Source organism: Lithobates pipiens, unplaced genomic scaffold (assembly GCF_037356315.1).
Source record: "Lithobates pipiens isolate NorthernLeopardFrog02 unplaced genomic scaffold, aLitPip1_a1.2 Scaffold_93, whole genome shotgun sequence".
Lineage (NCBI taxonomy): Eukaryota > Metazoa > Chordata > Amphibia > Anura > Ranidae > Lithobates > Lithobates pipiens.
Window position 1 is genome coordinate 324,244 of NW_027507916.1, and position 27,285 is coordinate 351,528.

General features: G+C 46.6%; 2 protein-coding genes and 1 non-coding gene across 3 annotated transcripts in view; all 3 read right to left on the reverse strand.

Moving 5' to 3' along the window:
• Positions 1-868: 868 nt before the first annotated feature.
• LOC143973701 (TOG array regulator of axonemal microtubules protein 2-like) lies at positions 869-13,914 on the reverse strand. Its single transcript, XM_077474551.1, has 6 exons — positions 13,828-13,914; positions 13,375-13,481; positions 11,105-11,315; positions 8,330-8,546; positions 5,686-5,772; positions 869-1,122 (listed from the first exon to the last, which is right to left on the reverse strand). Exons 1-6 carry the CDS (start codon positions 13,912-13,914, stop codon positions 869-871), a joined length of 963 nt encoding a protein of 320 aa, XP_077330677.1.
• Positions 13,915-14,627: 713 nt separating this feature from the next.
• LOC143973711 (TOG array regulator of axonemal microtubules protein 2-like) overlaps positions 14,628-27,285 on the reverse strand; it is a 75,453-nt gene continuing 62,795 nt past the window's right edge. Inside the window, exon 7 of the mRNA XM_077474564.1 lies at positions 14,628-14,843. Within this exon, the coding sequence (XP_077330690.1) occupies positions 14,633-14,843 (211 nt within the window). The 3' untranslated portion in view covers positions 14,628-14,632. The remainder of the gene's footprint in view (positions 14,844-27,285) is intronic.
• On the reverse strand, positions 21,239-21,310 carry TRNAG-UCC (transfer RNA glycine (anticodon UCC)). The gene has a single exon. It is a non-coding gene; the product is annotated as a tRNA-Gly (tRNA).

A 27,285-nucleotide genomic window follows, 5' to 3' on the forward strand; every position in this document is an offset into this window, starting at 1 on the left:
ACTCTCTCTCTCTAATTGAAACTCCCTAAACCTCTATGAAGAGAGCGGGCAGGGAGGGAAGGAGAAGGGGGGAGAACAGTCATTCCTCTGACTCATCTCATTAACTCAACCTTTTTATAATTAGTTCAAATTGTTTGGAATTATAAAAAATAAAAAAAAGACAAGAACAACATATAAAAATACAATTTAATGCTAATTCCAATAATACAGTATATACATACATGAGCTCCATCAGGGTTTAATGGGGGTATTCCAGCATATTGTTCAGATATTGACTATAAATTAATATACAGAAAGCTCAGGAATAGGATTGTCTTCATTTCAGAACTTCACATGTTGTATTAATAACTACAGTATATAGTAAAATATAATATCCATATCAATATATATATATATATATATATATATATATATATATATATATATATATATATATATATATATTATATACCTACCATCAGGATGGGCTGCTATGTGGACAGACTCTACTATGGTGTCAGATCATTGAATAATATCTTAAATTGGCTCCTCCTCTTCTCGCTCCCTCCGGCTGCACTCCAGGGGGATTGGTTCTGTGCTGTATGGGGCCCCGTGATTTCTAACAGCAGTACCGTCACTAGGATAGTGAACTTTTGCATGACAGGTCCTCTTTAACAGGCTACCATTCAGTTATATATATCGGAGATGCATCACATCCCGTATTAATAAATTCCCAATCTATAGAAAGAATCAGTTCTTCTTCTTCTTCTATTATAATAGTTTTTAATCTTAAATACAGAATTTACACTAAATACAGAGAACGCAGGTTCCGCCCCCATTACATCACCGTGCTCCGCCTCCTCCGGCACCGTGGATCGGGGGTCGGTATTTATTTATTGGTCCCCAGAATGTCGGCCAGCATTTTGGTGGCGTGTTGGGACTGTCCAGAGGCGTACTCCTCCAGGCTCCGCCCCATCACTCGGTGTAAGTTATTGGTAAGTTTGGTGATGACTTCCTTGAAGTTACCGTTTCGGCCGGGCAGCACTCCGTTCCCGGTTATATTGCTCAGGAAGAACCACAAAACGGGCAAAACGTGGCGCTCCACGGCCTGCGGTTTCCGGGGGTAGACAGAGGATACAAGACCTGGGGGGGCAATGGAGAAATGTTGAGGGGTTCATTATAGAAATAATAATAATAATGCGGTGAGAACCCGCCACATAATACAGTATTCGCCTTCAGGGGCGTCTTGTAAATGCCATCAGACGTGGCCTAAAATTTTTGTTAGAGCAACAGCACTATGTGCCTCACCTTGTAGGCTATGAAAGTACCAGTGTTAGTCTTCAAATCAGTCCCAGCCCCCGCTGAACCCCCTGAATTCTAGATGAAGAATTCTGCCCAGGAAGAGATTAAGCTCCACCCAGTGGCATAACCAACAGCCAGAGTGGCCCATGTGGCACCTGGGGTAAAAGGGGGCCCCGTAATTTGTAGTTATGCCCCTAGTCGCCCTTCTGCCGATGCTAAGCAGTGCCCTCAGAGCCCTGGACCAGGAGTAGAAGGGGCCTCATAATTCATAGTTACACACCGCAGGCCCCACCCCTGCTGATGTTAAGCAGTGTCTCAAAGATCCCTGAAGTAGAAGGGGCCTTCATAATTTCTAGTTAAACCCCTGCTGATGCTGAGCAGTCCTACCAGAGCCCGGGATTAGGCGAGGCCCCATACTTCATAGTTATATACCCTTGGCTCCACCCCTGCTGATGTTAAGCAGTGCCCCTAGATCCTTGGAGTAGGAGAGAGTCCCATTATTTGTAATTACATCCCCTGGCCCCACCCCTGCTGATGCTAAGCAGTGCCCCCCCGAGCCATGGAGAAGAAGGTGGCTCCCTAATTTGTGGTTATACCCCTGCTGATGCTAAGCAGTGCCCCCCAGAGCCATGGAGTAGAAGGGGGCTCCCTAATTTGTGGTTACACCCCTGCTGATGCTAAGCAGTGCCCCCCAGAGCCATGGAGTAGAAGGAGGCTCCATAATTTGTGGTTACACCCCTGCTGATGCTAAGCAGTGCCCCCAAAGCCCTGGAGTAGAAGGAGGCTCCATAATTTGTGGTTACACCCCTGCTGATGCTAAGCAGTGCCCCCCAGAGCCATGGAGTAGAAGGGGGCTCCCTAATTTGTGGTTACACCCCTGCTGATGCTAAGCAGTGCCTCCCAGAGCCGTGAAGTAGAAGGGGGCTCCATAATTTGTGGTTACACCCCTGCTGATGCTAAGCAGTGCCCCCCAGAGCCATGGAGTAGAAGGGGGCTCCCTAATTTGTGGTTACACCCTTGCTGATGCTAAGAAGTGCCCCCGAAGCCGTGGAGTAGGAGGCTCCATAATTTGTGGTTACACCCCTGCTGATGCTAAGCAGTGCCCCTCAGATCCCTTTAGAAAAAGAAGCCCCAGAATTCATAGTTGCACCCCTGGCTCCACCAGTGCCCTCAGATCTTTGGATTATTTGTAATTACACCTCTGGCCCCATCCTTACTGATGTTAGGCAGTGCCCCCAGAGCCCTGGACTAGAAGGGGGCTCTATAATTTGTAGTTACACCCCTGCTGATGGTAAGCAGTGTCCCCTGAGCCCGGCATAGAAGGGGCCCCATTATTCCTTGGTTCACCCCTGCTGATGCTAGGCAGTGCCCCACAGAGCCCTGGAGTAGAAGGAGCCCCATAATTCATAGTTACACCCCTGGCCCCACCCCTGCTGATGTTAACTGTTGCCCCCCAGAGCCTCTACTGCCCATTGAAGTGCTGGTATATGACAGTTTAGTGATGGGCGGGGTTTAGCACTGCAGGGGGTGGGGCTTAAAGTGTATGTCTAACCAAAACTTAGAGAAGGAAATCCTGATCAGCTTTTTTCTGTGGCGTGTGCCCGCTGGGGAGATTCACGGCCTATTTGGAAGCCGTTGCTCTACCACCCTCTGAAAAGGGATCCACCATGGATTTTACTCTGAGTCTTCTTGGTGAGCTAAGACTGGCTGTGGATCTTGTTGAGTCAGCAAATTGCAACACTGTACACACAGACTGGGTCATAGGAGGTTTGTCTTCTACACAAAGCGACATTTGAGGCAGAACAGCCGAGGAGCCGTGTGCCGACCGACACAAAGACTTACAGGAACCAGATGGTTGTGTTCTTCCCCTATAAACATGTTGGGGAGGTCAGGCTCCCCATAAATAAAGTATACTATGTGCGTTTGTATCGTGTGATTGTGTCATATGATTGTATTGTTTGTTTGTATCATGTATTTGTATTTTGTGTTTGTATCATATGATTGTATTGTATGTTTGTATTGTATGATGGTGTTGTTTGTTTGTATTGTATGATGGTGTTGTGTGTTTGTATTGTATGATGGTGTTGTATGTTTGTATTGTATGATGGTGTTGAGTGTTTGTATTGTATGATGGTGTTGTATGTTTGTATTGTATGATGGTGTTGTGTGTTTGTATTGTATGATGGTGTTGTGTGTTTGTATTGTATGATGGTGTTGTGTGTTTGTATTGTATGATGGTGTTGTGTGTTTGTATTGTATGGTGGTGTTGTGTGTTTGTATTGTATGATGGTGTTGTGTGTTTGTATTGTATGATGGTGTTGTGTGTTTGTATTGTATGATGGTGTTGTGTGTTTGTATTGTATGGTGGTGTTGTGTGTTTGTATTGTATGATGGTGTTGAGTGTTTGTATTGTATGATGGTGTTGTATGTTTGTATTGTATGATGGTGTTGTGTGTTTGTATTGTATGATGGTGTTGTGTGTTTGTATTGTATGATGGTGTTGTGTGTTTGTATTGTATGATGGTGTTGTGTGTTTGTATTGTATGATGGTGTTGTGTGTTTGTATTGTATGATGGTGTTGTGTGTTTGTATTGTATGATGGTGTTGTGTGTTTGTATTGTATGATGGTGTTGTGTGTTTGTATTGTATGATGGTGTTGTGTGTTTGTATTGTATGATGGTGTTGTATGTTTGTATTGTATGATGGTGTTGTGTGTTTGTATTGTATGGTGGTGTTGTGTGTTTGTATTGTATGGTGGTGTTGTGTGTTTGTATTGTATGATGGTGTTGTGTGTTTGTATTGTATGATGGTGTTGTATGTTTGTATTGTATGATGGTGTTGTATGTTTGTATTGTATGATGGTGTTGTATGTTTGTATTGTATGATGGTGTTGTATGTTTGTATTGTATGATGGTGTTGTATGTTTGTATTGTATGATGGTGTTGTGTGTTTGTATTGTATGATGGTGTTGTATGTTTGTATTGTACGATGGTGTTGTGTGTTTGTATTGTACGATGGTGTTGTGTGTTTGTATTGTATGATGGTGTTGTATGTTTGTATTGTATGATGGTGTTGTGTGTTTGTATTGTATGATGGTGTTGTATGTTTGTATTGTATGATGGTGTTGTATGTTTGTATTGTATGATGGTGTTGTGTGTTTGTATTGTATGATGGTGTTGTGTGTTTGTATTGTATGATGGTGTTGTGTGTTTGTATTGTATGATGGTGTTGTGTGTTTGTATTGTATGATGGTGTTGTGTGTTTGTATTGTATGATGGTGTTGTGTGTTTGTATTGTATGATGGTGTTGTATGTTTGTATTGTATGATGGTGTTGTGTGTTTGTATTGTATTATGGTGTTGTGTGTTTGTATTGTATGATGGTGTTGTATGTTTGTATTGTATGATGGTGTTGTGTGTTTGTATTGTATAATGGTGTTGTGTGTTTGTTTTGCATTAAAATGAAAACTTGCGATCCATAAATGACTAAGTGTGATAATTCTTTGGAATACTGCGCGGTACTGGAGAAGATCTGGATAGAGTGGAGAAAAGTCGGAACCTCTGGCAGGTTTTTATTGTTGGCTGTGTCTCCATTGCAGAAGTTTCCCTTCACTTCCTGTCCTGATTAGAGGCGTCACAGGAAGTGAGGAGAAATCACTAGACATGTGCAGAATGAAAAAAATTGTTTTGTTAAATAATTGAATCTAGTTAAATTTGCTAAAATTCGCTTCACTCATTTTCGGAATTTGTTTAGTTTATTGACTTTTCGATTTAAATTTTCCGAATTCTGTTGAATTGAATTCAATTTGGTTGAATTTGGAAAATTTGAATCGGCATTCGAATTTATTCTATTCTAAATTTGAAAGACTGTATTATCTTTCTTTCTATTTTATTCTATTATATTCTTTTCTATTCAAAATTCAAATTTCGGAAGGTGATTATAGTCTATTTGTTTTTTTTTTATTATTCTATTATTCTGATGCTATTCTATTGTTTTTTCTATTCTATTCTTTTCTAATCTGTTCTATTCTTTTTTTTTTTCTCTATTTTATTCTTTCTTGTTTTCAAATAAAATTTTTTATTAATTTTCTATTTGAATTTCGGCTGAATTTTGTTTCATTATTTCGGATCAGTTTAAATTTGTTTCTCTTGTAATTTGGAAATTCGGGTTCATCAAATAATGAAAAACGTGTCCGATTCGGAACGCAGCGATCTTCACGTCTCTGGAAGTCGCCCTGACAGAGACGGACAACCAAAACTCTGACAAAGGTTCTTACTTTTCCCTTTCTTGCTATAAAATGAAGGAACATGGAACTCTAAAGCCACGGCATCTCCCATGTCTCCATCCTCATTGGTTCCCCTTTAATCTTTCCAGTCAATCTACTTCCTGCGTTGAGGCGAGTTACCTGACAATCGTTCGGTCACGTCACTCATGGCGCGGCCGCTGAGGAAGCGGATGCGGCTGGCGAATGGTTGCAGAAGCCACAGATTGTCTGTAATGTAAAAATGATGGTCAATAAAGATTTCCTGTTTGTAGGGAAAGCTGAGAGTTCACGCTTTTCTCTCCTTTCTTTGCCGCTAATCTGCAGTCATGTGACCGACATTCCAAAAATTGCGTCTCTCCCCGCCCCCGACTACATCACGCTGTCTGACAGCAGAAGAAGAGTTCAAGTCTAACGCAACCTTCTCCATTCTAACGCACAAATGCATGCGTCCCAATGCAGGCCGCAGTGGTCGGCAAGGAAAGGCTTTGTTGGACTTGCTTTGCCTGCAATCCAAATTCCCCTCAATTGGAGCCACTGCATGCGAAGAAATGCAACGCAAAATCCAAACGCAGCCTCTGAACTGTCATCTAAATGCAGCCCCCCCCCCCCCCGCCCTGAGCAGGAACATCGATTTAGAATTAGAGTTACTAGGCTGTAGTCAGCCAGAGCTAGATTGATAGTTCGTCGTTCTTGGAACTCTCTGGTATTCGTTTGCTTCTGCCTGCTGCTGGGTAGTGCCCCAGAGAATGGTGTGGGGGGCGGCACTAATCATGGAGTGTGGGAGGATGTAGATGGCTGACTGGACCTCTTAGGCCCGCTGCCTGGGTAGAGTGACCATTTGTTTGGATAGAGGCCAAGGATTGGGACTTGGTGAGGTAAGTGAGGGGTGAAAGCACCATGGAAGAACTCAACTTCAATCCGGGTATCTGAGAAACTGGACAGACGCTTTGCCCCTGACTGCAGTGTGGTGGTCTCTCCCCTAGGAGGCGGTCACTGAACTATTTAGTATCTAATTTCACAGAATGTTGGGTTGGCTTAAAGGTTCTCAATCTGTGAAGGCTGTAAGTACTTTTTGCCACTCTCCTGGTGACAGCCAAGTCCATGGGTGTCCTATGCCCCAGCCCTCTCCTTCGGCAGTATTGGGTGAAATCCAATAAACTCCTTATTTGGTCTAAAAACTGACCATCTGTTCACACCGCTTCACTCCTACTGAGGACTAGACCTTGGCGTGAATGCTAACCTGCCCCGCACCTGAGGTTCCTAATATAACTTTGGGGGTCATGAGGTAGCAACATACACTACTCCATTAAGGACTAGTCCTGGGGGTGAAAAGCTGGTCTGATGTTCTTCACTTATCTTTGGAGGTCATGGAATTGCTGCATACACTACTCCATTGAGAACTAGATCTGTGGGTGAAATACTGGCCTGACCTGCATTTGAGGTTCCTCATATGTCTTTGGGGTCATGGGGTGGCAACACACACACTACTCCATTGAGGACTAGTCGTGGGGGTAAAAAGCTGGTCTGATGTTCTTCACTTATCTTTGGAGGTCATGGAATTGCTACATACACTACTTCATTGAGGACTAGGCCTGGGGGTGAAATACTGGCCTGACCTGCATTTGAGGTTCCTCATATGTCTTTGGGGGTTATGGTGCTGCAACATACACTACTCCACTGAAGACTAAACCTAGGAGGTGAAATGCTAGCCTGAGGTTCCTTATATGTCTTTGGGGGTCATGGGGTTGCAACATATAATACTATATTGAGAACTAAATGTAGAGGTGAAATGCCAAGTCCATGGGTGTCCTATGCCCCAGCCCTCTCCTTCGGGAGTATTGGGTGAAACGTAATGAACTCTTTATTTGGTCTAAAAACTGACCGTCTGTTCACACTGCTTCACTCCTGCTGAGGACTAGACCTTGGCGTGAATGCTAACCTGCCCCGCACCTGAGGTTCCTAATATACCTTTGGGGGTCATGGGGTAGCAACATACACTACTCCATTAAGGACTAGTCCTGGGGGTGAAAAGCTGGTCTGATGTTCTTCACTTATCTTTGGAGGTCATGGAATTGCTACATACACTACTCCATTGAGAACTAGTCATGGGGGTGAAATGCTGGTCTGAGGTTCTTCATATGTCTTTGGAGTTCATGGGGTAGCAACATACACTACTCCATTGAGTACTAGACCTAGGGTTGAAATGCTGGCCTGACCAGCATTTGAGGTTCCTCATATGTATTTGGGGGTCATGGGGTGGCAACACACACACACTACTCCATTGAGGACTAGACCTGGGGGTAAAAAGCTGGTCTGAGGTTCTTCACATATCTTTGGGGGTCATGGAATTGCTACATACACTACTTCATTGAGGACTAGGCCTGGGGGTGAAATACTGGCCTGCCCCGCATTTGAGGTTCCTCATATGTCTTTGGGGGTTATGGTGCTGCAACATACACTACTCCACTGAAGACTAAACCTAGGAGGTGAAATGCTAGCCTGAGGTTCCTCATATGTCTTTGGGGGTCATGGCGTTACAACATATACTACTCCATTGAGAACTAAATGCAGAGGTGAAATGTTGGCCTGAGGTTCCTCATATGCCCTTGGAGGTCAATGAGAATTTATTCATCCCAAAAAATGTGAGAAGAGTGTTTGCAAGAAAAGGAAAAAACCCCAATAAAGGTTACCGGCTATAACGCCAGGAATGATGAATATAGGATGGAGGTGGAAGGTCCTCCTAATGTGGAAGGAAGAGTACCGGATACAGTCAGCAATGATTTACCTATATTTTTCATGAGTGTGTCCAGGACGGTCACTGCGGCCGTGTAGATACCGGTGTGTTTGGAGTTCAGGTTGTCCGTGACGACAGTCACCATAGGGACTAACACATGGTGCAGACTGTCCTTCAGAATCGGGATCATGACCACCGCAGACTCCAGAGCGTACTGATTGACCTTCTTGTTGGCGTCCTGCATCCTCGGGTTAAAGGCATCAAATATCTGTGAATATAATAAAAATAAGATGTAATAAAATGACGGTTGTTGGCGAGGATCCTGTATAATATGAATTGGTTTCATGAAGTTATGTGAATTTGGAACAAAGTTCATTTACTAAACATTTCCACAGCCACCTATAATCTCCCAGCGATCAGCTTGTGACGTTCCTCCTACACACCTTCTATAGGAGTCTTCCATTATAGCGTCCCCATTACCCTTGGAAATTCACCTTCCCCATACTAGGGGTCTATTTGTCAAGGTTGTCTCTTAAAATTCCCAAGACTTTCACATAAGATTCACTCGTTTCTAATGGAATCCTATGTGGAAAATATTTGAACCTTGGGTGAAAGTTGTGAGAATCTTGGGTGAAAACATTAACCCTTTCAGCCTCCACACCCATATACCTCTTTTGGGTCAGAGCGGTTTTTAGCAGCTTCGTATAAATGGTAAAGGTACCTGTGTTGGTCTTCAAATCGGTCCCTGAAGAATCCCTTGGATCCTAGACCAGGACTTCTGCCCAAGAAGAGAATAAGCCCCACCCCCTGCTGAGGATAAGTACTTGCCCCAGAGGCTCTACTGCCCACTAAAGTGCTGGCATTTGACAAGGGGCAGGATTTGGCCTTCATGAGGGAAGGGCTTATGCCTCGTACACACGGTTGGATTTTCCGATGGGAAATGTTGGATGTGAGCTTGTTGGCTGAAAGTCGGACCATGTGTACGCTCCATCGGACATTTGTTGTCGGACTTTTTCTGCCAACAAATGTTGGCTAGCAGGTTCTCAAATTTTCCACCAACAAAACTTTGTTGTGGGAATTTCCGATCGTGTGCGCACAAGTCTGACGCACAAAAGTTCACGCACGCCCGGAATCAAGTATGAGCCGGAAGCGCCAGGTCTTGTAAAACTAGCGTCCGTAATGGAGAGATCACATGACTATAGAACTTCTTTTTTATCAGCTCGTCGTACGTCTTGTACGCCACTACGTTCGGAGTTGTTGGCCAACATTTGTGTGCCGTGTGCAGGGGCGGACTGACCATTCGGGCACTCGGGCTCTGCCCGAGGGCCCCATGCCACTAAGGGGCCCCATCAGGGTTGCCAGCCTCAATAAAACCAGCGACAGTATGTAAAAATCTGTGTTTTTTTTTAAAAAAATCCCAAGATTATAGCTGCCCCGCCTCTCCAATACCTTTTCAGGGTGTGTGTGTGTATTCTGTGTGTGTATATTGTGTGTCTGTGTGTATACTGTATGTGTGTGTATACTGTGTGGCCCCATAATCTATTGCCCGGAGGCCCCATAATCTTCTCCTATTGCCTGGGGGCCCCATGAGTTGTCAGTCCACCCCTGGCCGTGTGTATACAAGACAAGTTGGAGCCAACAGCCTTCCAACAATAATCCGCGGTTTTGTTGTGGGGAAGTGCGATGGTGTGGACGTTGCATTCGAGTATAACTCCAGCCAAATCTATTCTTTTTTATTTGGATAGATTAGGGAAAGGTTGGATTCCTCTGCCAAGTTTTCATTGCTGAGATTCTTAAATGGAGCGGCTTGGAGAAGATACGAAATGTCTTGAAGATTACAGAAGAAGAGCCGGATTGGAATGTGATTGGCCACTAGAGACAGGGACGTAACTATAGGGGGTGCAGCAGTTGCGACCGCAACTGGGCCATGTGATGCAGGGGGCCCATGCAACCCCCTCTACATATGGCCGGCAGCAGCATAGGCAGCTAGGGGTACCAGTGCACCATGCACACGGGTGGCTGGAGGTGGAGGGTGACTAGCAGAGCTCCATGCTTGACTATCGCACTGGCTGCTCTTTAGTTGTGAATTCCCCACATGACCTGTGTCCTCGGCCGGCTCCTCAGAGTACCCCTCTCCTGCTCCATGCATTGCCTCTCAGTCCGATGTCTGTTCTCCCCAGGCCAACATGGATGAGTGCGCAGCCTACAGCTTGGTCATGGTGAGTGAGAGGACCCCATCCCCCACACACCATTACTTACCCCCTCCATCTCCCCCAGGGGACAGAGGCCCCTTCTCACGTGGGGACAGGGACCCCCATCTCCCCTGGGGACAGGGACCCCTTCTCACCTGTGGGCAGTAACTTCATCTGCCCTGGAGAAAAGGACCTCATCTCTTCTGGGGTGGGGACCCAATCCTGCCTAGGGACAGTCCCCCAATAGGGCACCTAAAGGGGGGGCCCTTCATGGTTTCTTGCATCGGGGCCCTGAAGGTTCTAGTTACGCCACTGACTACAGACCTCATTGGTGGTCATGCTACAACAGATTCTTCAGCAAAGTGAATAGGAATGAGTAATTACACAACTATAGTCACAGGAAACAATTTTTCTTTTTTATAAAATAAAGGCTTATTGAGTAGGTAGGTTACAGAGCAGGGTGCTCCACAATAGCAGAGGTTATGGAGGTAAGTGTATACAGGATAACAAATGATCTACAATGTATAACAAGATGCCAATAATGTTTCTCCTGCAGAACTAAACTGATCAGAAGCCTCTTATCTCATTGATCGTTATTTCTAAATCGTTCTTTTTTTTCTGCTTCTCCACTTACTGGAGTGATGTTGGAGGTGACAAACCTCACGTTGTTCTTGCAGCGCTCCAGGAGAAGCGTCACTCCCTCCATTTTGCTTTGATATTCCTTAGCGGAGAGAAGTTTGCTGAGCTCCTTCAGTTGCTCCGTCACTTCCGCTGCCCGGACCGGCGGCCTTCCAGGGACCGGGGATTCCTGCGCTTCTGCTTCCACATCTGCAGGTCTGGTAATGCTACAGAAAAAAAAAATATGTTTTATTTATTCCAAACTGATCCTCAGGATCCAGAGAGAGGACAAGTTCTCATACGTCATAGCTGTCCATAGCTGTCTATGGCTGTCCATAGCTGTCCATGGCTGCCCATGGCTGTCCATAGCTGTCCATGGCTGTCCATGGCTGTCCATAGCTGTCCATGGCTGTCCATGGCTGTCCATGGCTGTCCATAGCTGTCCATGGCTGTCCATGGCTGTCCATGGCTGTCCATAGCTGTCCATGGCTGTCCATGGCTGTCCATGGCGTTCCCTCCGGGGACAATGCAGGCTGCACACCAAGGACCCCATTATAAAGATGGAGCAACTTTGCAGTGTCCAAGGGAATCTCCTCCCTGCTATACAGTGCCTTGCGAAAGTATTCGGCCCCCTTGAACTTTTCAACCTTTTGCCACATTTCAGGCTTCAAAACATAAAGATATAAAATTTTAATTTTTTGTGAAGAATCACCAACAAGTGGGACACAATTGTGAAGTGGAACGAAATCTTTTGGATTTTTGAAACTTTTTTAACTAATAAAAAAATGAAAAGTGGGGCGTGCAAAATGATTGGGCCCCCTTGCGTTAATACTTTGTAGAGCCGCCTTTTGCTGCGATTACAGCTGCAAGTCGCTTGGGGGATGTCTCTATCAGTTTTGCACATCGAGAGACTGAAATTCTTGCCCATTCTTCCTTGCAAAACAGCTGGAGCTCAGTGAGGTTGGATGGAGAGCGTTTGTGAACAGCAGTTTTCAGCTCTTTCCACAGATTCTCGATTGGATTCAGGTCTGGACTTTGACTTGGCCATTCTAACACCTGGATACGTTTATTTGTGAACCATTCCTTTGTAGATTTTGCTGTATGTTTGGGATCATTGTCTTGTTGGAAGATAAGTCTCCGTCCCAGTTTCAGGTCTTTTGCAGACTCCAACAGGTTTTCATCCAGAATGGTCCTGTATTTGGCTGCATCCATCTTCCCCTCAATTGTAACCATCTTCCCTGTCCCTGCTGAAGAAAAGCAGGCCCAAACCATGATGCTGCCACCACCATGTGTGACAGTGGGGATGGTGTGTTGAGGGTGATGAGCTGTGTTGCTTTTACGCCAAACATATCGTTTTGCATTGTGGGCAAAAAGTTGGATTTTGGTTTCATGTGACCAGAGCACCTTCTTCCACATGTTTGGTGTGTCTCCCAGGTGGCTTGTGGCAAACTTTAGACAAGACTTTTTATGGATATCTTTTGGAAATGTCTTTCTTCTTGCCACTCTTCCATAAAGGGCAGATTTGTGCAGTGTACGACTGATTGTTGTCCTATGGACAGACTCTCCCACCTCAGCTGTAGTCCTCTGCAGTTCATCCAGAGTGATCATGGGCCTTTTGGCTGCATCTCTGATCAGTCTTCTCCTTGTCTGAGCTGAAAGTTTAGAGGGACGGCCAGGTCTTGGTAGATTTGCAGTGGTCTGATACTCCTTCCATTTCAAAATGATCGCTTGCACAGTGCTCCTTGGGATGTTTAAAGCTTGGGAAATCTTTTTGTATCCAAATCCAGCTTTAAACTTCTCCACAACAGTATTACGGACCTGCCTGGTGTGTTCCTTGGTCTTCATGATGCTCTCTGCGCTTTCAACAGAACCCTGAGACTATCACAGAGCAGGGGCATTTATACAGAGACTTGATTACACACAGGTGGATTCTATTTATCACCATCAGTCATTTAGGACAACATTAGATCATTCAGAGATCCTCGCTGAACTTCTGGAGTGAGTTTGCTGCACTGAAAGTAAAGGGGCCGAATAATTTTGCACGCACCACTTTTCAGTTTTTTATTTGCTAAAAAAGTTTAAAATATCCAATAGATTTCATTCCACTTCACAATTGTGTCCCACTTGTTGGTGATTCTTCACAAAAAATTAAAATGTTATATCTTTATGTTTGAAGCCTGAAATGTGGCAAAAGGTTGAAAAGTTCAAGGGGGCCGAATACTTTCGCAAGGCACTGTATATATATATATATATATATATATACACACAGACACACACACACTTTACCTTTCCTCTGGTTGCTGGACATCCTGGGCCATCACGGCGGCGCTATTCTTCTGAGGAGGACGCTGGCTTCTAGCGGACGGGATCTCGGAGACGCTGTCACTCAGCTCCTGGAATAATCATCATATCATGTATTATAAAGTTTGTGTAAAACAAGGATCTCCAAACTGCGGCCCGTGGGCCGGATGTGGGCACTATCCCTCCCAATGATACCAGAGATGGGAAACAAATTCTCTCACTGACACCAATGATTATTTTACTCCCGCTGACCACCAAGCCTGTGCCATTGATTACTCCCTCCGATGCCGGGGCATTTTCTATACCCATTGGCCACAGTCCGGCCCCCTTCACATTTGAAGGGCAGTAAGCTGGCACTTTGTTTTTAGAACATTTGGAGACCCCTGGTGTAAAACCTGAAATATGAGGCATATGAGGCACATCACACAGCTCACATACTTTCTGCTTCACAGTGGCGATGAGGTCGCGGAGCTCATGTGACAGGATCAAACGTTCCATCTGCACCTCAAACTTGGGATGAGCCATGACCAGGCTGAACATCCGACGTCCGTAAAACCTGCAATACGGGTGATCATTATTACAATGTGTGGAATACACTCAGGACTGTAGGTGGGGGAGGTGGTCACTTAAATCCTCCCTCCGCCCCCCCCCCCCTTCAGTCTTGCACAGTTGTAGCGGCTCTTCTCATGGACTGGAATGTCTTACTCTGATGTCACTGCACACTGTCAGCTTCTCACAATGGGCATTAGAAGCTGCAGAAAGTCAGATAAACCCTGCCTCATTTCCTAAGAGGAGGACATCCAGTGTCCCTGGCCCCGCACCCTTTGAATTTTCTTTGGATTCGGGGGGGCGGTCTGCAGGGGGAGGAGGGGAGGTACATGGGGGAATCAGATGTGGTCAGCACAGGGAGGGGGGTCAGTATGGTGGGATGGTGGGAGGACAATTACAGAACGATGCACTGTGTCTGTGTCTCTCCCTCCAGCAGCTAAAAGCTGGCAGGAGGGAGAGGAGAGAAAACAGCTTTCTGCTGCTGGAGGGAGAGACACAGACACAGTGCATCGTTCTGTACTTGTCCTTCTAGCCCTCCGTGCCAATTCTCTGGGCCCTCCTGTGTTCCTGGGCCCCCTACAGGAGGCCTGGTGGTACCCCTTATCGGCGGCCCTGATGGCATGTGTGAGTTGCCCTGGGCAGAGGAAAAGGGGCCCCTCCAAGGAAGGGAGCTATAAAATAATCCCATAATAAGTCAAAGTCCATCAAATGGCATGGCTGGGAGGGTGACCTCTGTATGAAAGTACCTGGTGTCCTGCTGTCCATCCTGAACCAGTCTGACGAGGGTGCGGAGGAAGGTGTCTGTACTTTCTCTGGTTCCACACAGAAGTTTCTGGGCCCCCAGGAGCTCCATCACCCTGAGCAGATGTTTGGCCGTACATTTCCTCACTGCGCTGTTTCGGTGACTGTGGAGGAGAACGGCACAAATTACAACCTCAGGAGACCACAATGGGCATCAACGTCTCCTTATACCTCTATGGTGCCCCAAGAGATGGCAACATTTAATGGGCACAGCTTTGCCAGTGTGCCCGGGCTCCTCATGTAAATGGCTCTTTTGGAACGCCAATCCCCCCCCAGGCTCTCAGCATCCTTATACTGCAATGCTAGAGTTACACCTCCAAGTGGACCTATTTTGTTCACATTAAAAGATACCGACAGGGACAACATGTGCAAAAAAAAGGCTTGTTTTACCACTTATTGGCTTCTCAAGAAACAAGCTGCCAGAAAGGTAAGTATATGTAGGCAAGGCCACTTAGAAATCATGGGGCCCCATATATCCTTCCTGATGAGGCCCCCCAACCTCGCCTACAAAGGGGTGTAGCAGAACAGCAGCACTGACTTTATCCACCTACGCCCCAGAAATGAAAAAAAAAAAAGTCCCTCTTCTGCTTCCACCTCCTGGGCCCCTCTATTGATGGTAATTGAAGCCCTGGTAAGGGAGCAGAAGCGGGGATGTGATCTAGTAAAATCTATTTGTTCACTTAGGAACAATAAATGTGTCGATCGATATTCCTTCTTTGTTCTCCTTTCAGCAGCCTCTTATCATACGGATCAGCTTGTAATGCCGCATTTTCAGGGTCCAGTGTTTTGCGGGAGCGTGCGCTGGTCAGCGCCTCATAGAGCAGCTGGGGGGGTTAGCGGGTGAGCCAGGCTCCTCCCACCTGCCCCCGCCCCCCTCGCCATCTCCCGGGTGTGCCGCAGTGTGGATTTCTATCAGCAAAAAAATAAAAAAATAAAAGAGAAAAATTCTATATATTGAAATGCAGTTTGTTTAATGGAAGTGATGTAGAATCTCTCAGTAGTCGTGTAATAAAATAATTATCTCTCGTGTCACCGTTTCTAGATGTGTGTTTTATTTTCATGTGCGGGGACACCGTGTCCTGTAAGTGGCCAGAAACAGATCCTCGTCCGATCGACACCGACGGGCTCTGATTATGGACACTCCATAATTCAGAAAAATTAGGGGTGCTGAAACCGAAAATGCAGGATGCACTTAGTGGAAAACCGAAAACCTTTATTTTTATATACAATTGTATTATATTTGACTTATTAAATTGAGGATATTAATTAATATGAGGTTATTGTTGCCCATTATTGGCACCTTTTTACTGCAAGAAAAGCTCAGGAAAAATGCAGTCTGCAGTCTCTGACCGTCTCTTGTATCGTGTCCTCTCTGACCGTCTCTTGTATCGTGTCCTCTCTGACCGTCTCTTGTATCGTGTCCTCAGTCTATTGACCGTCTCTTGCATCGTGTCCTCAGTCTATTGACCGTCTCTTGTATCGTGTCCTCTCTGACCGTCTCTTGTATCGTGTCCTCTCTGACCGTCTCTTGCATCGTGTTCTCAGTCTATTGACCGTCTCTTGCATCGTGTCCTCAGTCTATTGACCGTCTCTTGCATCGTGTCCTCAGTCTATTGACCGTCTCGTACATCGTGTCCTCAGTCTATTGACCGTCTCTTGCATCGTGTCCTCAGTCTATTGACCGTCTCTTGCATTGTGTCCTCAGTCTATTGACCGTCTCTTGCATCGTGTCCTCAGTCTATTGACCATCTCTTGCATCGTGTCCTCAGTCTATTGATCGTCTCTTGCATCGTGTCCTCTCTGACCGTCTCTTGCATCGTGTCCTCAGTCTCTGTCTCTTGCATCGTGTCCTCAGTCTCTGACCGTCTCTTGCATCGTGTCCTCAGTCTCTGTCTCTTGCATCGTGTCCTCAGTCTCTGACCGTCTCTTGCATTGTGTCCTCAGTCTCTGTCTCTTGCATCGTGTCCTCAGTCTCTGTCTCTTGCATCGTGTCCTCAGTCTCTGACCGTCTCTTGCATCGTGTCCTCAGTCTCTGTCTCTTGCATCGTGTCCTCAGTCTCTGACCGTCTCTTGCATCGTGTCCTCAGTCTCTGACCATCTCTTGCATTGTGTCCTCAGTCTCTGTCTCTTGCATCGTGTCCTCAGTCTCTGTCTCTTGCATCGTGTCCTCAGTCTCTGACCGTCTCTTGCATCGTGTCCTCAGTCTCTGTCTCTTGCATCGTGTCCTCAGTCTCTGTCTCTTGCATCGTGTCCTCAGTCTCTGACCGTCTCTTGCATCGTGTCCTCAGTCTCTGTCTCTTGCATCGTGTCCTCAGTCTCTGACCGTCTCTTGCATCGTGTCCTCAGTCTATTGACTTTCTCTTGCATCGTGTCTGCAGCCTTACTTAAATATCAGCGCCCATCAGAGGCAGCCTACCAGTGTCTGGGTCGTTTAGAGCGGCGATTTCCCGCTGTGTCATGGAGCTGGATTTGAATTTCTCGGGCCGGGAGGCCGCAGTAACGAAGTCCCACCTCCTGTGATGGACGTCACACTGTTTACATTTCCCGCCACTGGATGTGTGTGCCGTCTATTGACACTTTGGGCCCAATCTGGAGATTTTCACTTAGGGGTGTACTGACTTTTGTTGCCAGCAGTTTAGACATGAATGGCTGTGTGTTGAGTTATTTTGAGGGGACAGGAAATTTACACTGTTATACAAGCTGTACACTCACTACTTTACATTGTAGACAAGTGTCATTTCTTCAGTGTTGTCACATGAAAAGAGAGAAGAAATGTCACTGAGGGGGTGTACTTACTTTTGTCACATACTGCATATACTGTACACTCACCGGCCACTTTATTATTTCCTCCTTGCTAGTAGCAGGTCGGACCCCCTTTATTAGATTCCCTATTGGTAGCAATTTTCACCCGTGACCTCAATGTTGGGGGTTATAAGTCCACAGATGGATGTCTGTATTGCTAGGACCCCCCACTCAGGTCACCAACCAATACCCCCCCCCCACAGAAATCCGGAGCACGGAACCCCACACATCATGGGGGGACTGACACCAATTATTCCCATCACCATGACGATGATAAACAATCACTGATCAAATTCTATGATGAAATATTGGAAATCAATCTACCTTGTTATTTACTTAACCACTTGCTTACTGGGCACTTAAACCCCCCTCCTGCCCAGACCAATTTTCAGCGCTGATGCACTTTGAATGACAATTACGCGGTCATACAACACTGTACCCAAATGAAATTTTTATCATTTTTTTCCCACAAATAGATATTTCTTTTGGTGGTATTTAATTACAGCTGGGAGTTTTATTTTTTGCTAAACAAACAAAAAAAGATGCAAAAAAAAAAAAAAAATCATGTTTAATAGTTTGTTATAAAATTTTGCAAACAGGTAATTTTTCTCATTCATTGAAGTGCGCTGAAGAGGCGGCACTAGTGGGCACTGATAGGCATAGTTAAGGCGGCACCGATGGGCACAGATAAGGCGGCACCGATGGGCACAGATAAGGCGGCACCGATGGGCACAGATAAGGCGGCACCGATGGGCACAGATAAGATGGCACGGATGGGTGGCACTAAGGGGCACTGATAGGTACCACTGATAGATGAGACTGATGGGCACTGATAGGTGGCACTGATGGGCAGCCCTGCTGAGCACTGATGGGCACTGGTAGATGACACTGATGGGCACGGATATGTGGCCCTGGGGTGCAGCACCTTTGTTGAGGCAGGTTGTGGGCACTGCTGGGTGGCACTGTGGGCACTGCTGGGTGGCACTGTGGGCACTGCAGGGTGGCACTGAGGGGGGCACTTATTTTTTTATTATGTTCAGTGATGAGGGGGCAGGTGGGCACTGGCAGGGCAGGCCGTGATCGGGACTAATGTCCCGATCACGGCCGCCGGTGATCGGCTCTTTTTTTTTCTCCTCGCGCTGTCAGCGCGAGGAGGAATAATAGCCGATTACCGTCTCCGTTATATCACATGATCAGCTGTCATTGGCTGACAGCTGATCACGTGATAAGGGGTCGGGATCGACCCCTTGCTCGGATCAGTGATCAGGCGAGTCTCATAGACTCGCCGATCATAGAGCGTGCCGCGCGCGCCCCTCGTGCACGGGACGACGTCAATAGACGTAGACCCGGCAATGGAGATCCGCGCTGTAGCCGTCATTCGGCTATAGCACGGGTCTTAAGTGGTTAAAAATACCCCCCCCCCCCCAACATTGAGGTTACTGGTAGAAATTATAACCCCCAACATTGAGGTTACAACCCCCAACATTGAGGTTACTGGTAGAAATTATAACCCCCAACATTGGGGTCACTGGCAGCAATTACAACCCTCAACATTGGGGTCACAAAGTAATTCTAACCACCAATTTTGGGGTCACTGGTAGCAATTATAACCCCCAACATTCGGGTCACTGGCACCAATAATTACCAACAACATTGGGGTCACTGGTAGCAATTATAACCCCCAACATTGGGGTCACTGGCAGCAATTATAACCCCCAAAATTGGGTTCACTGGCAGCAATTACAACCCCCAACATTGGGGTCACTGTCAGCAATAATAACCCCCAACATTGGGGTCACTGTCAGCAATAATAACCCCCAACATTGGGGTCACTGACAGCAATTGTAACCTCCAACATTGGGGTCGCTGACAGATATTATAACACCCCACATTGGGGTCACTGGCAGCAATTTTAACCCCCAACATTGGGGTCACTAGTGGCAATTATAACCCCCAACATTGGGATCACTGGCAGCAATTATAACCCCCAACATTGGGGTCTCTGGAAGAAATTATAATCCCCAACAGTGGGGTCAGTGGTAGCAATTTTATCTCACAACATTGAGGCCACTGGCAGCAATTATAACCCCCAACATTTGGGTCCCTGGTAGTAATTATAACCCCCAACATTGGGGTCCCTGGTAGTAATTATAACCCCCAACATTCGGGTCACTGGCACCAATAATTACCAACAACATTGGGGTCACTGGCAGCAATTATAACCCCCAACATTGGGGTCACTGGCAGCAATTAAAACTCCAACATTGGGGGCACTGGTAACAATTATAACCCCCAACATTGGGGTCACTCTCAGCAATTATAACTCCAAAATTGGGGTCACTGGAACCAAAGGGTCTGGTATGGATATTTAGGGGGACCCCCACGTCAATTTTTTTTTTTAATTTGACACGGGGTTCATCCATGTCAGACCTGAAGGGCCTGGTAATTGAATTTAGGGGAACCCCTGCGCTTTTTTTTTTTTTATCAATGAATGAATGAATTGTCGGCTAATACAGAGAACACTCATTGAATGTTCTCTGTATTACGGGGAGCCGACAATATAGCCGCAAGTGATTTTAAAAGACTTTTTTTCCTGCACAAATGACACTTTGTGCAGGGACAGTTCTAAGCACGGGAAACATGCGCCCCTTCACAGGCATACTATAGACACCCCCCAGGCACGAAATTTAAAGGAATATTACACTTTTATTGTTTCACTTTAATCATTATTAAAATCACTGCTCCTGAAAAAACAGCCGTTTTTAAAACTTTTTTTTGCATTGATCCATGTCCCCTGGGGCAGGACCCGGGTCCCCAAACACTTTTTATGACAGTAATTTGCATATAAGCTTTTAAAATTAGCACTTTAGATTGTGAACGTTGGAGTCCCATAGACTTTAATAGGGTTCTAAAGTTCACACGAAGTTTAGGTCTGTTCGCAGGTTCTGGTGCGAACCGAACAGGGGGGTGTTCAGCTCATCCCTATTCACAAGCTCCCCCCTGTGTAGTTCTGGGCGGATCCCTCACTTTTTCTCATGACCATCCTCACCCCATGAAGGTGAAATCTTCCATGGAGCTCCAGATTGAGGGCGATTGATGGTTATTTTGTATTTCTTCCATTCGTGAATAATCGATCCAACAGTTGTCTTCTTCATCTCACCAAGCTTCTTGCTGATGGTCTTGTAGCCCATTCCAGCCTTGTGCAGGTCCCCAATCTTCTCCCCGACGTCCTCTGACAGCTCTTTGGTCTTCCCCATGATGGTGAGGATTGGAGGGAAGGGATTCTGTGGACAGGCGTCTTCTATACACATAACGAGTTGTCGTTAGGAGAACCTTCTTACATTGACAGGACTAATCTGTGTACCACATGAGCACCTAGTGGAGCCAGTCTGTGGGGGGAGGGTTATTGTTGGTTGGTAGGTGTTTTTTCCCCCACTGTATATAGTACATAGCCGGCCTTTCTTCAGCAAAGTTGTGAAGAAGAGCCTAGAAAATACCTGAAAGGTAGCCGAGTGCTCCACCTACTGGCTGACACTGAGAATACACAACAATCACACCTACCTGCAAGAAATCTATTCTAAGGTGTGTAATAAAATCCATACAAACCCACGACATTCACTTCATTCCTTTACATTTTATCCCATCGCTAATCTGCACTCCACATATAATTCCAGTCTCTGGGGAGAATCTTGGCCATTATGTTGGCCGGGAATCGAACCCGGGTCGTCTGCTTGGAAAGCAGCTGTGCTCACCACTGCACCACCAACACAAAAAGTTGCATGTTTTTGTTGTGTGGGGGGAAACCGGAGTACCCGGGGAAAACCCACGCAAGCACAGGGAGAACATGCAAACTCCATGCAGATGGTGTCCTGGTCAGGTCTTGAACCGAGGACCCCAGTGCTGCAAGGCTCACCGCTAAGCCTCTGTGCTGCCCCATCTTAATGTGGAACTTCACCTAAAAAGGGAAGTTCCCCTCCTCCTCCTCCCTCGCTCCTCCTCCGCATCTTCAACCTGAACCCTGAAGGGGCGGGGACAGGACACCTCACCTGGGAATGGAAGGCTTGCTCCTAATAGATGGTGGAGACAGTCCACTGACAATACTGCTTTATATTTGTTGTGTCTTCCCCTTCACACAGCACAACTTCAACAACATTCGAAAAATTTCTACTCACCTGTAAAGGGGGAACTCCATGCAAACAAAATGACCTCCAAAATCTATACCAGACCCCCATCCGTGCACCCAGCCTGGCAGGCCAGGAAAGAGGGGGTGAGCATGCACCTCCCCCAACAGGGGCGGGCTGGGCCAGCGGACTTATCTAACACCCTCCCCCCCACCAGCGAACTTATCTAACACCCTCCCCCCACCAGCGGACTTATCTAACTCCCTCCCCCCCACCAGCCTACTTATCTAACACCCTACTCCCCAGTGGACTTATCTAACACCCTCCCCCCCACCAGCGGACTTATCTAACACCCTCCCCCCCACCAGCCTACTTATGTAACACCCCCCCACCAGCGAACTTATCTAACTCCCTCCCCCCCTCCAGCGGGCTTATCTAACACCCTCCCCCCCACCAGCGGACTTATCTAACACCCTCCCCCCCACCAGCGGACTTATCTAACTCCCTCCCCCCCACCAGCCTACTTATCTAACACCCCCCCCACCAGCGAAGTTATCTAACTCCCTCCCCCCCTCCAGCGGGCTTATCTAACACCCTCCCCCCCACCAGCGGACTTATCTAACACCCTCCCCCCCACCAGCGGACTTATCTAACACCATCCCCCCACCAGCCTACTTATCTAACACCCTCCCCCCCACCAGCGGACTTATCTAACACCCTCCCCCCCACCAGCGGACTGATCTAACACCCTCCTCCCCACCAGCGGACTTATCTAACACCTTCCCCCCCACCAGCGGACTTATCTAACACCCTCCCCCCCACCAGCGGACTGATCTAACACCCTCCCCCCCACCAGCGGACTTATCTAACACCCTCCCCCCCACCAGCAGACTTATCTAACACCCTCCCCCCCACCAGTGCACTTTCCCAACCAATCACCCCCTCCGGCATGCACGGCCAGCAGCACAGACACACAGCCACCTCCTAGACCCCCCGGTCAGTGGTGCGGACTGATCTGGGAGGACACCCGCCTGCTGCATGCCTGCCACTTACCCCATCTTAGTGGTGGGTCAGGCAGCAGGTGAATTGCAGCACGATACATATAGGGGGTGGAGAGGAGAGAGGGGGCGGGGCCCTGGTGCCCCTAATGGGCCTGCATTGCATTTTGGTTCTTCTGCTTTGAATGGAGCCCTCAGTGAGCTGATTCGGTGGTTCAATGGGCCACTTGACTGGACTAGCTCTGTGGAAAGAGAAAAAGAAGAGATATTACAGAATGTTACACACGACTATGGCCTTCCATCTACATTAAAGACGTCCCTCAGTTTTCTAGTACTGATCAGTTTATGCCAATTCCCCAAATGTCCATTTATATAAGGTGGTCTTCTCCACAGAAGCAGCTGGCCAGATACTTGGCGGAGGTTTTGGTGTTGGGTAGAGGAACCCTCTCTATATGTTTAGCTAGTGCCATGAGCCAAGTCATCTTAGGTACTGGAGGAGAACAAATGCCATAGAGGAGAACATTACTTTACTGGGATCCCTGAGGGAAGTTAGAGGAACACTTAATGGGATGTCCCAACTGGGCTGACCAACCACTGCCAAGCAAGCCGGAAAACCTTTCCTAATCCCTATACTTCCCCCTGGACAAAGCACCCCCCTCCCCCACCTTCCTCATAACACTAGGAAAGGAACATTCATCAAAGATCTGCAACTTTGGAAAATTCCATATGAACTGAGATTTGGTCCCCTCTAAAATGTCCTCCAGATACCAAAGGGTTTTGTTCTCCCTCCTCTAATCCACAACTGCCCCCGTGTATGGGAGATCGTACTTCATAGACAGGGGACTTTATCCTAGATAACTATGTAACTACAGGAAAGGATACTTACTATTATGGTCCGGCCATATTCCCGATAATCGGGATGGATCTCAGAAAGTTTATGAATAGTCCAGCATTGTGAGTCTGTTGTGTGGTTGTGTCAGGCCGGGATGAAGTTGGGTATGCATCCTCAGTGACCATAGCTTCTTCACTCCTGTAAGAGAAATTGGAAGGTAAATCATTTGCTACTAAAGTTATGAGATGTTGTAAAATGTCATTAGAAGGACTGGGAGAGATCATTTGTGAGCTTGGACTGATGTGCCGGGCCAAGAAGGAAGCAAGCATGGCCGCTGCCTTGGTGCTGTATTGGAGTCTTGCCTCCCCCTTTCCTCTGCCACCTTCTGGCCAGAAAATAAGGAACCCTCCATGGACATGGCTGAATATTGCCCATGCGGGGGTCTAGTCTGTGTTTCCAGGGAAAAAGAGATAGCTCCTCATACGGCTAGAAGGAACATGACAATGTAGCCATTTTATCCTTAAACTAGGCTTCTTGGCCGTATACAACTTAACTAAAAAACATGTACAATGAATCCCCAGGACATAATAACACTGTTTGTACTCGGCACTCCTAACCCCACACCCAAATATACACCTAGGGGAATACATTAGTATCTGGATCTTCAGCATAATCTGCAATGCCATTAATGGCTGGATGGAAGGACATTATATGGTCCTACTGCATAGGTGGCAGACCTGGCTCTCTTGTTATTTCTTCATAAAGTGAGCTGCTGGTAGTTACATATTTCACCACTAATCATCATCATCTAACCAAGAGGCTCTTCTCACTTTTCCCCACCAGACGTTTTCTCTTCCAGTGACTGGAATTCGTATCATGGGCTCATGGGACTTGTCATCTCCAGTCATTAGTGATTGGCCTCGTCCAATAATCCAGAACATCAAATGATCATCTGGATCCCAAATCAGTTTCGAGAAATCGGGAAACCAACTGAATGATAATTGCAGTTTGGTTACCATGGACACCAACACTTTACATAATTCATTTACCATTAGGGGAATCTTAGATGAGCTTTGTGCAAAGAATACAATATAACCTTTCCATTAAGAGTAGCAAAAATCCCTCCCATGACCCTGTTTTTCCAATTTTACTATCACTACAGATTATCCTCCAGATCTAAAGATCAGTGCCCCATCATTGGTGATGTCACATTGTACAAAGGAAATTCCAATGAAGAAACTTACGTGTTGATTGGAGATCTGCTGCTTGTATGGAATTCCCCATCATCGAGGTGTATCATTATGTCGATGGGTTCTGATGGTGGGACAGCGGGGATCTCACTCTCAATCCAAAACTAAAGAGAAAAAAAAGTCATATTCGTTATCATAGAAGCTCCAGGATGACATAAAACAGATCTATCATATAACATCCTTCAGTTCAAAGCAGGTGAAGCAATAGATGATTTCTGATTGGTTGGTAGAAGTTTCTGCATTTCTCCCATTGCTTGACTGATTAAGCTGAAGAGGAAATAGTTTGATCCAGGGAATTGCGACAACTGCCTGTGTGAGGTCACCGAGGAATCCGTCTGTCTTTATGAGACAAAACTGCCCCCCGATCCCTGACCGCAGTTTTTTTTTTGCCTTCCTCTGGAACAAACTGTTACTGTTTTTGGTCCACTTGCCAACCAGCCGCCGTCATTATACTGCGGCAGGTCGGCACGATCCCGCGAGCCGTCGTCACTGTACGTCGGCTCCTTTAAACGGGATAGCAGGCATGCGCGTGCCCGCTGCATTGCAGGGGGGTGCCAATGCTCAAAACCGGCAGACGCGATGACAGCATGCGATCATGGGCACGAGAGGCAGAACAGGGATGTGTGTGTGTAAAGGGAAGATATTTGCCAGCACACCAGGGAACGACATAAATAGCATCCAAACGGGTAAAACACACAAATCCCTGTTCTGTGAGGAGAGGAGAGGAGAGGCAGATCGTGAGTCCTAATAGCTAGGAACCACGATCTGTCATCTACTATAGTCTGTCCCCTCCCCCCACAGTTAGAACACACACTAGGGAACACAGTTAACCCCTTGATTGCCCCCTAGTGTTAACCCCTTCCCTGCCAGTGACATTTACATAGTAATCAGTGCGTTTTTATAGCACTGATCGCTGTATAATTGTCAATGGTTTCAAAAATGTGTCAAAAGTGTCCGATGTGTCGTAATGTCGCAGTCCCGATAAAAATGGCAGATCGCCGCCATAACCGGTAAAAAAAAAAAGAGCAATAATAAAAATGCTATAAATCTATCCCCTATTTTACAGACGTGATAACTTTCCTATATTTCACTCGGATATATTGTCTTTAGGTACGGAGCCTCCCTGCCGCTCATTCCTCCACTATCCAACAATGAAGGAAGGATCACCTTCTATATAGTCCATTCATTGCCTTCCTGTATGGTTATATCTGCTCTAGATCTAATCTATCTGATCATTGGAGGAGCTCTGCCTACTGATCACTTCTATGGATTTCCATATGAGGGACATGAGAAGGTCCCCCAACAATCTCTGTTGCCTATATCTGGGCGTGTCTATAACATACGGATATTTTATACCCAACCAGCATAATATCCTCCTACTGATGTGTAATCCTCCATGAAGGCAATGTCCCCCCTTCACTTTATATATTCTATATGCAAGAACATGTACTTACCTGTCTGTCTCTGCCTTCATCAGGGCCGACTTCCCATTGATCCCCGTATCTTTGATTGTCCATCGCGGCTTTTCTTGCCCGCACTTTCTCTAGGAGTTCTCTTTTCCTTCCTGTTGTCAGCTGCTTTCCTTCTTTCTCCCAGTATGCCTTCAGTGCATGGGCTTTCTGGAAAAGTCTTCTCTCCTCTTTCTTCAGCTGCAGGTCTGTCTGCTCCTCCACCTTACCCTCCTCCATCTGGGCTTTTCTTGCCCGAACTTTCTGCAGAAGCTCTCGTTTTCTTTCTGTTGTCAGCTGCTTTCCTTCCTTCTCCCAGTATGCCTTCAGTGTATAGGCTTTCTGGAAAAGTCTTCTCTCCTCTTTCTTCAGCTGCAGGCCTGTCTGCTCCTCCACCTTACTCTCCTCCATCTGGGCTTTTCTTGCCCGAACTTTCTGCAGAAGCTCTCGTTTTCTTTCTGTTGTCAGCTGCTTTCCTTCTTTCTCCCAGTATGCCTTCAGTGTATAGGCTTTCTGGAAAAGTCTTCTCTCCTCTTTCTTCAGCTGCAGGTCTGTCTGCTCCTCCACCTTACTCTCCTCCATCTGGGCTTTTCTTGCCCGAACTTTCTGCAGAAGCTCTCGTTTTCTTTCTGTTGTCAGCTGCTTTCCTTCTTTCTCCCAGTATGCCTTCAGTGTATAGGCTTTCTGGAAAAGTCTTCTCTCCTCTTTCTTCAGCTGCAGGTCTGTCTGCTCCTCCACCTTACTCTCCTCTATCTGGGCTTTTCTTGCCCGAACTTTCTGCAGAAGCTCTCTTTTTCTTTCTGCTGTAAGCATCTTTCTTTCCTTCTCCCAGTATGCCTTCAGTGTATAGGCTTTCTGGAAAAGTCTTCTCTCCTCTGCTTTCTTCAGCTCCCCGCCTGTCTGCTCCTCCACCTTACCCTCCTCATATTTCTTCTCCTCCATCTCGGCTTCTCCTCTGGAGAGTGCCTTCAGAGCGCGGAATTTCTTCCATTCATCCTCCGCCATTCTCTTAATTTCCGCCACCATGTCTTTAGCTCTGTTTAGAAACTCTCTCCTCTCGTTCACTTGTCTTTCGGTCACCCTTATAAAATCCCA

Coding starts and splice junctions, on each gene's coding strand:
- LOC143973701 (XM_077474551.1), bottom strand. CDS start 13,914: ATGGCTCATCCCAAGTTTGAGGTGCAGATGGAACGTTTGATCCTGTCA. Junction 5,773..8,329: donor CACACTCATGAAAAATATAG/GTAAATCATTGC, acceptor TTTACATTACAG/ACAATCTGTGGCTTCTGCAA. Junction 1,123..5,685: donor CGTGACCGAACGATTGTCAG/GTAACTCGCCTC, acceptor TTGCCCCCCCAG/GTCTTGTATCCTCTGTCTAC.